Source organism: Canis lupus, chromosome 17 (genome assembly GCF_048164855.1).
Source record: "Canis lupus baileyi chromosome 17, mCanLup2.hap1, whole genome shotgun sequence".
NCBI lineage: Eukaryota > Metazoa > Chordata > Mammalia > Carnivora > Canidae > Canis > Canis lupus.
The window spans coordinates 47,126,220-47,138,294 of NC_132854.1; the positions used below are offsets into that span (position 1 = coordinate 47,126,220).

Consider the following 12,075-nt stretch of genomic DNA (forward strand, 5'->3'; position numbering starts at 1 on the left):
AATATTTTCCTACTTTTGTATTTTGAAAAAATAAAACTTCAGAATAAAGAAAAGTAGAATGAATATCCTCACAATTTTCACCTAGAATGTAACATTTTGGCACATTTGCTTTCTAAGTATATATATATATATACACACACACACACAAACATAGTTCCCCTCTTTCTTGGCTGAACTATTTGGAAATAAGTGCATATAGTAATACAGTTAAATACTAAATATTCAAGCAAATGTATCTTAAGTATAAGGATATTCTCCTACACATTCATGATATCAACATGCACCCTAAATTTTAAATTTTAAATATTATTTACTCATATACAGTCAAAATTCAAATTAACCTGATGTGAGAATAATATCATTTAAGGCCAGTTTTGCTTTGTTGGAATAGGCTATCATAAGATATTTCATTATGTCTTGCTACACTAAAATGTTTTAGTTGCTTAAAACAACAGTGGTTTATAATTTCACATGATTCCATGGAAGGAAGGAAGGAAGGAAGGAAGGAAGGAAGGAAGGAAGGAAGGAAGGAAGGAAGGAAGGAAGTAGGAAGGAAGGAAGGAAGGAAAGAAGGAAGGGAAATGTAACCATTAAGTAAAAAAGAGGCATGATCTCCAGTTTCTACAGAAGAGTAGGAGAACCTTGCTTGCTTCAAGTTGTTAAACTATCTTCCCATCATGAAGGTAAGAGAAAATGTACTTTTCCTGACAGTGAGGTCGATGAACAAATCTAGATGGCCCCTCAGCCTCCCACCCCAGCTCTTAAGCACTCTGCAACTGTTTGTTCCAGTGGAGGCAAACATCTCTCTGCTACCACAATAGCCTTAAATTAAGTTTACCTTGCCTGTTGAACTTTGACAGATGCAAGTTTTCTTTGGCAGTTGGAAGGAAGGAGAATGAAAGTGGGGAGAGAATGGGTCAGGGAAGAGAGGGAAAGCATAAAGAGACTAGAAGGGAGTTTAAGTTAATTATTTTAAAACAAGGATGTGAAAAAAATGTTCTTCCTCCATTTTTAAACCTGCAGAGTGTTTTGGTCTGTGAACGAATCATGGATTGTTCAACTAGTCCTGCACTCATAGACATTTGGAATATTTCCAAACTTTTGTAATTACAAACTATACCATAATAAATAACCACGCGCATGAGCCTTCTCATAATTCGGTAATGTTGCCTAGAAGTGGGCTTGCTGGGTCAAAAGCTACATGCATATATGATTTTCCCAGTACTTCTGAATTCCTCTTTATCAGGATTGTACCATTTTTTATTCTGACTGCCAACATAATGGAGAGCTTGTCTGTTTCATGGCATCTCCCAACACAGTGTATTGTCAAATATTCAGGTTTTGGCCCATCTGTTAGATGTTGAGTGGCATCTCTATGTAGTGTTCATTTGTACTGCTCCTACTACAAGTGGGATTGACCCCAAATGCTGCCCAGCTCTCACAAGACATAATCCCCATCAAGTCTGTCTCCTATCTATTTCTCTTCCTATACCTTCACCTCTGACTTATTCTTAGATGAGTCCTCCTCATTCACTGAGATAATATACAAAATAGGATGATGATATCCATTATTCTTAACATCTCTTTGTATCTGTGTTTATATAATCTACCTAGGAGAGTGCAGACAGTGGTTTATTATTTTAACATTAAAAACAAACAAAAATCTCTTTGTTGACACCACTAGCCCTTCTACCTTTTTAAATTCTTATCTGCTTTACAAAATAACTCTTCAAAAATTATCTAGATTCCCTGTCTTCACTTCCTCTCCTTCTGAGTTTCACTCTTGTCCCTTCACCGGAACTAATCTTGCTAATTTCCCCAATGTCTTCCATGTTGCTAAATCCAAAAATCAGTTTAGAGCTTTTCTTATTTGACCTACCAGCATTTTTTTAACATAATTCATCACACTCTTCTTGAATTATTGTCTTTGCTTCCAAGGCAGCATAACCATCTTATTTTCTTCACTATGAGATGATTTCTTCCACTGTCAGGGCTGATATTTTCTCAACTCAAGACTTAAGAGCTCTTAATTCTGGAGTGCTCTAGGGCTCAGTCTTTGGATCTCTTCCACTCTCTCCAGAATCTCTTGGGGATTTCATCCAGTTTTATGACTTTAAATACTAGCTACATGATGATTAGTTACCAAGAGAGGCAGGAAGCATGGCTAATAGACACACAGGCTCTCACTATGTATTATTAGCTCTTTGTCCTTAAAGCAAATACTTCTTTGTGTCTCAGTTTCCTCACTATAAAATATTGATAATAGTATCTATCTCATGAGAATTTTGTATGAAAAAAATAATTCATACATATAATAGAAAAGATAGTTCCTGATATATGATAAGTGCATTATAAGCATTGATTCATTCTTTTATTATAGTTTCAGGGCAATTACCACCTCCTGAAACCGCAGACTAGTGTATTTAGATGCTTTTTGAACACCTTTGCGCAATTATTTTGTTAGGGACTCCTATCATAACATGTAAGAATGCCTCTTGCATTTGTGCCTCAAGCCTGCTTTGGTGGTCTTCCCCTTTTATGTATTGGATAATTCTGTTCTTTCTGGTGAGCAAATCTTTCTCTCACATCCAAGTGTGATATGTCACCGAAATCCTTTTGACTTTGCTTTCAAAAATCAATCAATAATCCGATCATCTCTCCACCTCCATTGCTATCGCTCTAGTTGGAGAGAGCATCATCTCTTATCTCGATTCTTCCTCCCAACTGACCTCCCTGCTTCTGCCCTTGGCCCTCTTTTTTTTTTTTCTTTTTTTGCCCTTGGCTCTCTTGAACATAGGTTTGCACACAGCAGCCAGAGTGATCCAGAATATATATGATCTCTTCTTTTGCTTACAATTCTCCTAGGACTTCCCAATTCAAAAAGCCAAACTCATTGTCATGGCTTACAAGATCCCAGAGAATATACTGCCACATGCCTGACCTCCTTGACCTCTAACTCTGTGACTTTCCCTGGCTTTTTCTTCTCTGTCTTTATTGGCCTCATTCCTATTCCTGCAACATTTACCTATGTTCTGCCTCAGGTCATTTTTTTTCTTGTTGGTCTTTCTGTCTGGAATGCTCTCTCCACAGATATCCACATAGCCTGACTTTCTTGTAATGTTAAATTCTTTACTCAGAAATCAACTTGATGAAGAGATCTTCCCTTTTCATACTATTTAACATTGAATTCCTTCCTTCTACCACTTCTGCAGTTTTATCTGTTACCTGTTTTATTTCTTTCATTAGCACTTTTAGCATCCTATATGCTGATTTTTTTCTAGTCTATTTTATATCCTTCTTTCACTAGAATGTAAATTCTATGGGGACTCCTAATCCCCCCTCCCATCTTGAATACTCAGTATTAGAATAGTGCCTGGTACAAAGAGGATATTTATAAATATTAACCAAACAAATCAATGAATTAAGTAGGACATTACTTGCCAAAATTATAAATTTTGGAGACCACTATATATTTGAGAGGCACTTTTCCAGAATAAATAAAAAAAGTATTCAGAAGCATTTGTTCACATTCATATTTAATAAATTAAACATAGAGAGGAAAATAAAAAGATTTCATTCTATATATACATATATATGCATTTATATAAAAGTAATTATATACACATTCCAACTGCTCTGTGTATAGAAGTTATATACTGTGCCAAAATCGCTCAAAGATAAAAGAAGTAAAAAACAATCACTGCATCCGGAAATCACTATTGATATTTTAGCATAGAATTCCAATAATTATATATATATATATATATATATATATATTTCAGAGAAATTAGATTTTTTAAATGCATATATCCTCATTATAATTACCAAGATATTTGCATTTTGACAGACACTGTGTTGGATATTTATCATGAATTATCTTATATTTATCTGTGTTTTACACATGGAAAACTATAATTTTCTCCTTCTTGAGTTTTTTTTTCCCCTTCTTGAGTTTAGATGAGACCAAATAATCAGCTTTTGTTAATGCAATGTGAGCAGAAAAAATGTATCTCGTGACCATGATGAAGAAAGGAAATGCCCTTCAGATTCCCCTTCTCTGAGTTTTGTGGAGGTGATTCAGCTACAACTGAAGCATCCTGGATCTCTGAGTTAGTGCATGGAGACCAGATGCCCAGACTGTGATAGGTTCTGTGTAAGAGATAAACTTAAGTTAGTTTATTAAGAGCTGCAAGTTTCTTGCTACTTCAGCACAGTTTATTCATTTCTGACTAGTACACCTATGATGACATTTTCCCTACTTATTAGTTATTTTTCTTAGATAATTATTTTAATTTTCACATATTCTCACATAGATGCTTCAAAATATAAAAGTTAATAAGGCAATGAACACAAATGATGACACTTACTGCCCTAAAATGGCTGGCTATTTCTGGTTTGCTTAAGAATTCGTTATTACTCTAAAGAAATTATTTGCCCTCATATTCTCAATCTGATTCATTGCCCTTTGGTATAAAGTCCATTTTGGACTCTCAGGTAGCATGCAAAATATTTACCTCACTTTTCTATGTAACAATATTGGGAGATTTCCTTGGGTATTAAGTAGCAATATCACTTTCTCAACTAAAGACCTATCAATTCATCTGGAATAATCACAATATGACCTCTGTGATCCATCTGCCAGAGAAGATTCTAGTTTGGTCCAATCAATTTCTTCTCCTGCCTTAATTTTGAGGCAGATCCTTCCTGAAGAGACATTGTTTCTTGTGTTGTAGTCAGAATCAACAGAAAACGAAATGAAGAATGCCAAAGAAAAGTGCTGGACTAGGGCTAGGGTAGTGATGTTATGTATGACAGATGTGTTAGCGTAGCTGCTGTGCTGTATAACGAAGGTGATCAGGAAAGAAAATGCCGTTTATGGAATTTGACTGATTCAAGCAAATAATTATTCTTGAAATTAATTTTTATTTCTGGACTGTGATCTTTTGACCAAGGTACAGATTGAAGATCTGGCTATATTTCATATTGTAGGAGAGTCTCCCTTTTTCTTTTACTCATGATTTACACTAAGGTTTTTTTTTTTTTTTTTTTTTTTTTTTTTTTTTATTCAACACTGACATTTTATTTTCAGAACTTTATCATTTTTACAAAACAAAACAAAAAGCAGGTATCAAAAACAGCAAAGAGGTTATAGAATTTTCTCCACCAGTTTTCACATAAGACAGTGATTATGAAACCGGTGTCCAATGTAAATACTAAACACAGGCTGATTTCCCTCTTGGTCCTATGCATTCAGGTGGTTTTGGAGTTACTGAGTAATAACTTTTTATAAGCACCGGTCATTTTGTGAGAACCGATTTGGTTTGTCTAACAAAGTAAACACTTTTTGCTGTGTGGCATCTTCCTTTTTTTAAAAACCACTGAGCTAAAATACAGAATGTGTATGTGTCTGGATCTGAACCAAATCTCTTAAGATCCTAATTACCCTGAAGAACACTGAAGACATTTATAGGGCATATGAAATACTAGTTATATGCCTCATAATGTCTAAGGCAGCTATTCTGTTTCTAAAGAAAATAGCATTTCATTCAGAGGCTGCCCAGAATTTGAACTTCATCACTGTTTCCACATCTTTTCTCATTTGGAGTAATTTTCCCAAAGAGGGCCATATTATTAGAACGAAGTTTTATGCTCATGTCAAAGAGGCTCTGGCATTTCATAGATATATTTTTGTAGAGCAAGACTCCTTGCTCTGGACCCTGGAGACCACAAAGAAATCAAGAGGCCATGATTATTGGATGCAAAGAGGAAGAAGCGTACTTAAGCTCACATGATCTGGAGGTAAGCAGAAACAAAGCTGGAACTTGGTAGTGGTGTTCATTCACCGCTTGTTCTGGAAACACATTTTGCTTAAATAAGGGAATTATGGTCCAGTTTTGCAATGTTAATGGCTGCCAGTTTCGCAAACATTATTTTTTTATAAAGATCATTTCCTGGCTAGCAATGAGTAAGGAAACTGGCCTCAAACTCTGATCAAATTTCTCACTATTAGTCAAAAACAAAACAAAACAGCAAAAACAAAAACAAAAACGCAAAAACAAAACAAAACCCCACCAGCCAATAGGGGTTAGAATTGCACAATTAAACTTGGAAGGCAAATTATACTATATACAGACAAGTATACACTGAAATCGTTTTGAAAGCATGAAACATTCCTGTTCATAAATATTTCCTCTGTGTTATTCCAATTTTCACAAAAGGAAAACTGATATGTAATTGTTCTTTACTGATATGAAAAAGGAAGCAAGAAGGCAAAGCTGAGAGAAACAGATGCTACCCAAAGGGCAGCGGTGGCATTTGGTTGTTTTGGTCTTTGTACCAGCGACTCCCACACCCACAGGATATCCAGTTCCTGCTGGACTACACAGTCTTCCTCGCAGTCAAGACTCGGACAATGGAGCCTACTCCTCCTGCAGCAAGTGCCTTTTCATGCCATTGCAGTAACACAGCACTGCTGTTGTCAGAGGGGCTCTCGAAGCCTTTATAAATATATTTCATGAGGAGATCCACACCATTTTTGTCCAGGGACTGAACTGCCTTCTCGATATCATTAGCTTTAAAAGAGATGAGCACCTTCAAGACAATACTGCCCGCTCGATCCTTCACGGCCTGACTCTTGGTGTTGATAGGGGGATTTTTCAGAGCTGCCTGTAGGGCGGCTGTCATGTTTCCTTGCCGCAGGCAGGAGTCCACCTCGCCTTCGTCGGGCCCGGCCTGCCCGTCGCCCCCGTCCTCCTCGTCCACGAACTTGTTCTCGTCGTACTCATCCACGTCCACCTTCCGGAACCGGGCCGACGACACCGTGTTCTTCGACATCGCGAGCCGGACCGGCGGCCTAAGCCTCCTCTCGGTGCTGCCTCGCCCTCGGGAAGCGCAGCCCACCAGGAACCCGCAGCCCGGGCGCCTTCACTTCCCTCTTCCGCTCTGGGGCGTCGCCGGCAGCCGCGGCTCGGACGCTTCTGGGCCTGCGCGCTGGCGGCGCTCCTTCCTCCTCGGCGACATGCTCTCCGCCCGCCGCCCACGCCGCCCCCGCTCCTCCCGGGCGCGCGCGCGAGGGACGGCGCGCCGGGCGCAGTGCGCAGGCGCGGGCTCGCGGCAGGAAGTACACTAAGGTTTTGATGATCTATGCCTTTGTTTCATGTATCTTGCTTGAAACAGATTTGCAATTACCTAAATTTACCTCAATTTTCTTTTTATTTTTCTCAAACTCACATTTTCTATTTCTGATTGTATCCACAGGTAGAAAAGGAGTCAGACAATTATCACCTAGAACTCTAACAATCATTGTCAAAAATCCGTCATTCAGATAACTCATTTGATCCTGTACCTACTGGTATAGTGAAAATGAGCTGCTTTTCAGATTATTAAATGACACTGTTGGAGTTTTGTAGTCATGGTTCTGTTCTCTAGAGAGAAAATAGTTCAACATTACTAAAATTCAATTATAAAAAATTAAAACAAATCAAATTTGTCATGAAGAGTTCAAACAAATTCAGTTTGCTTTGATAAATTCAATGCTAGTTTTGATCAAATAAAAATGTGATACTATTTTACCAACAATCATAAAAATGCAAACCAGTTTTGTCTTCAGAAAATCTCTTGGAGACAGTTAAAAGATATCTTAGTGAAAACACAATTTATATTGTATCTTAATTTTATAGCCTAAAGGGAGAAGTTGACTGTGTGTATTGTATCAGCATACAGATTGTATGACTAAGTATCTTCACTTCCAGAATAGTTCAATATTTACTCTCTCAGTGGAAGAAAGTTTTATTTTTACTAGCTTACCCCCAGAAAATGATGCATATAGTTGTATCACACCTAGCAGACAAAAGAAAAATAAAAATGTAAAACTGCATATACCAAACCAGTATTTAAATAAATAAAAATAAATTCAAGACTCTAAAACTATTTTCATTAGTAAAACTAGTAACAGCTAAGAAAGATTTGGGTTTTTGTTTCTGTTTTTTTTTTTTTTAAGATTTTATTTATTTATTTGACAGAGAGAGAACAAGTGTGCACAAGCAAAGGGAGCAGCAGAGTGAGAGGGAGAAGCAGGCTCCCCATTGAGCAGGGAGCCCCATGTGGGGCTTGATCCCAGGAACCTAAGATCATGACGAGGCAAAGGCAGATGCTTAACCGACTGAGCCACCAAAGCACCCCAGTTTCTGTTTTTAGTAAGATTGTAGGAAATCTTAAAACCTCATGTAGTTAGTAAAAGGACAAATTTTTGGATTTCAAAAATGTTATTTTTACATATAAGAAAACACCATTTTGCATATGTATTGACTCAGAAACTCTACAGGTAGAAATTTATCCTCAGAGAAAATAATTATGCTTTGTGCAAATATTTTGAAGCTAGAATACTTATAAAAATGTGTTTATTATCACAATGTTTAAAAATGACCAAATAGGCTTAAACAAAAACCAACAATAAATAATAATTAAAATATATGAGAATATAGTCATACGATGGAAGACCTTACTTTATTAATGTTACATAATAGAAGACTATTTACTTCTTTGAAATGATCTTCTTTGTACACAGAAGAGCAGGCCATTTTGACATTATGTTATTATTCTTTATATGGGATATATATATATATATATATATGGTATGAATATATTTTTGTGCTATAAATATACATACTATTCACACAGATTATGTGAATACAAAAGTTACATAATCTATTATTGATGATGATTATCTCTGCTGTTTGCATTATGTGCTGTTTTAACTTCCTTCTTTTAGGGTTTATCTTGATTGTTACCCATTGAAGTTCAATTGGAACCTTTGCTCAAAGTCATCATCACCACTCCATAGCCAGAGCCCATGAAAAAGCTACCATTTTGAATGTTTCTGTTCCCTGTTGCACTAACAGAGAAAGAGATTATGTGGCAAATTATCCCATTGGCTCTTTAAAGTATGTACAGAAGTTAAACCTGGCCAAAGCAGGTCTAATGGCCACTGCAAACTTCAAAGAACATGGAAACAAGACATTCTACTCTGCATGTGCCTACAAGAATGAACATTGTAGGTATTGTGAAGAACACTAATGACTCCCACACTTAAGAGGAGAAAGAGAGAGAGATGGTGTGGGGGAAATAGTGAGAGGAGAAAGAAGACAGGTAATAAGACATTTTGATCATAGAGACTTGTTCACTTGACAGAAATCCATTCCTTGTGTGGAAATCGCACCTATCTCCCTGAAGTTTTCTTTTAATTAAACTTCCTTGGTGGTTATCAAGGATCTTAGCATTATTTTGCCTGCAAGTTTATCTAAGAGAAAGAGAGAATGAGACACGCACACACACACACACACAGAGAGAGGAGATAAAATTCATTGAAATAAAACCAAAAGAATGTTAATGAAAGTAAAACAGAAAACATTGAATTTGAGGTCCACTACCTTATTTGCATCAAGTTCAGCTTAATTTACATTATTCTCATGTAGTGCTCATCCATCGTGTTATAGATTACATTATAATTATATAACGTATATTTAATGGACAGTAACGAGTTAAAGATAAAAGTGCTGAGAGAGTGTTTCTCTTGTTCTCTGCCAGCCGTAGGCCTTTGATATATGGCTACTTTGATTTAAAGAAACAGAGAACATATAAATAAAGGATTTTCTTAGTTTCTCGATGAGAACTGTCTTCTTTGTGGAACTACACAGAAGTTAGCCGTTTCCTATCCAAAAAAATAGATTTTCTTGTGGGTTAGATAAATAATTTCTCCTACAACACAGAAGGAGAGAGAGAAAGCTTCAGAAAGACACAAGGCATCAGAATACATCATAAAGAGTGTATTCCCTCAGCAAAGAAGCTAGTGATGCAAAGAAAAAGGTTCATGATATAAGATCCAAAGCAACTGAAGGCTCAATGGCAGGAATAGAACTCAAGGTGGTAAAGAGTGTGTGGTGTACAGACAGCAAAAGATAGGACAATTTAATCAATGAATTAGAAAAAGAACAGTTTAAAGAGAAGAAAGAAAGAAAAAGGAAACCAGTGGGTTCTTGAAGATTGGACAAAGCACTGCAAATCTAGTAAAATCGTAATAAATATCAATCTGCCACCTTCAGAAGGAGCATCATAGAAGGCTAAAATACTTCCTCTCATAGGCAGTGGCTGTACAAAAGGTAAGATCAATGTAGCCAGTCAAATTGATGTAAAAAATACAGAACTTTCTAAAGTGGGCAAAAGAAACAGATTTAGATACCAAATTATTCCAAGGATAAAAGAGGCAAACATCAACTCACATGAGAGTTTATTTATATTTCCATATTTCTATATTTAATTTGACTACTTGTAAATATAATTATATACATAATGGGCCCAGAAGTTAATGAATGGGCAGATTGTCTTTAAAAGCCCAATCTCATTAAAAGTCCAAGATAAGTAGCTTACTTAATTTTTTAAAGTTTGTATTTAAATTCCAGTTAGCCACATGCAGCGTAACATTAGTTACAGGTGTACAATATAGTGATTCAACACTTCCATATGTCCCTACACCTGGTGCTCATCACAAGTGCCCTCCTTAATCCCCATCACCTGTTTCACCCCTCCTCCCCCACCTCCCCTTGGTAACTATCAGTTTGTACTTTGACAGTTTTTAAAACAAAATCATGGATCTATCTGATCCCAGATTAAGACCATCCTTTTTGCCTAAAGCTCTCCCGTCCACCAGTAAAAGAAACTCGGAATTAAGTCCAAACCGAAGCAATTTGACTTAGCTGATATGAAATTCATAGAGAGACACATAAGAATGTGGCTAATTTGAATTCCCTCTGGAAATGAATTATTTCTGTGGCTAATTATTTGCCTCCTGGAAAGACTGCAGGCAGCTTTGAGTGCCATGTGGTCCCCACAGGGAAACATTTATTAGGGACAAGGACACAAGATGATAATGACATGCAGGCATCAGTCCTAGAAAAGCAATGTTTCAAATACATGGTCTAATATGGTTGGCAGTAAAAATATAAATGTTTTTATGTAGAAAGAAAATTGGAAAAGTTAGATTATTTGATGTTACTAAAAAGAGTTACATGGTGGTATTGAGTAATATGGTGATTATGGCTACTATTATCATTAGGAATTATAATGCCATTGCAAACAGAAGAGCCATTCCAAATGCACCACTTGGAAAGATCATATTCATCTAATTAGGAACTTTAGGGCTTTATTTGCACAATGAAAACATATGAAATGCATGAATAAGACCATTAATTATATTTCAGCTTCTGAAGAGACTTTAGCAGGAATGAGGACACCAAGGAAAGTGTTAAATTCAAAAATAAGGTAATTAAGAGTTACAGAGGATTATTTATTTTTATACTTTAAAAAAATGCTAGTCTTTCAGTGTACAGATTCTTCCTTGGAATAAAACTTTGTGTTTTCTCTAAGTTTTCTTAACTCTTTCTAGTCATGATTACTAAGACAGCATAGTAAAGCATCAATTTCCTAAGAACTATTCAGTAGGATGCTTTAAAAGGAAGTTTTTTTTTTTAAGCCATTGACTTGAACAAAAGACAGTATAGTTAATATGTTTTTAAGGTAAAAATCAGTTCTCAATGTCAAAATAGTTCACTAGGGTTAGGAAAAGCATGAACTACCACTGATGAATCTATATGTTGGTTGCTATTATGCAAGAGCAGTCAAAGATATTTATTTACCAATCCAGCTAATGTGCTCGGATGTTGATAAATTGCTTGTATTTTAACTACGGGTCCTTTTTGGGCAACTTTACACCAATAAAGTAGAAAACCATCATTGGGTGATGCTCAAGTGTTGCTTTTTTCTGGTTTACAGGGTATACAATCAAAAAGCTCATAAACCGATGCTTTTGAATAATGCTTTCAGAAAGAACATCTATAATTTGGAGATTAAATGTTGTGCTTTGAAAAAGACCTGTATGAACCTTCCATAAGAGAGCACTTCCAAAATATATTTGTCAACATGTGAAAGCTGGAACCGAGCACTGATTAATCAATCATATACAACAGATTAGTTATTGATGAAGAGGTAAGGAGGCCAAAAGACTAATTTGATCTAGACTCA

At 36.2% G+C, this 12,075-nt stretch overlaps 1 protein-coding gene and 1 long non-coding RNA gene across 3 annotated transcripts in view; one reads left to right on the forward strand and one right to left on the reverse strand.

Moving 5' to 3' along the window:
• Window positions 1-12,075, forward strand: part of LOC140608068 (uncharacterized) — a 247,623-nt gene that overhangs the window by 106,651 nt on the left and 128,897 nt on the right. For both annotated transcript variants that reach the window (XR_012010030.1, XR_012010029.1), the window contains exons 5-7: window positions 8,771-10,157; window positions 11,256-11,316; window positions 11,827-12,039. This is a non-coding gene — a long non-coding RNA (uncharacterized lncRNA). The remainder of the gene's footprint in view (window positions 1-8,770; window positions 10,158-11,255; window positions 11,317-11,826; window positions 12,040-12,075) is intronic.
• LOC140608067 (actin-related protein 2/3 complex subunit 5) lies at window positions 5,031-7,049 on the reverse strand. The gene has a single exon (XM_072782872.1). It carries the CDS (start codon window positions 6,832-6,834, stop codon window positions 6,379-6,381), a length of 456 nt encoding a protein of 151 aa, XP_072638973.1. The 5' UTR covers window positions 6,835-7,049; the 3' UTR covers window positions 5,031-6,378.

What these genes read in the sequence shown, in the direction of transcription:
- LOC140608067 (XM_072782872.1), bottom strand. Translation starts at nt 6,834, where the DNA reads ATGTCGAAGAACACGGTGTCGTCGGCCCGGTTCCGGAAGGTGGACGTG.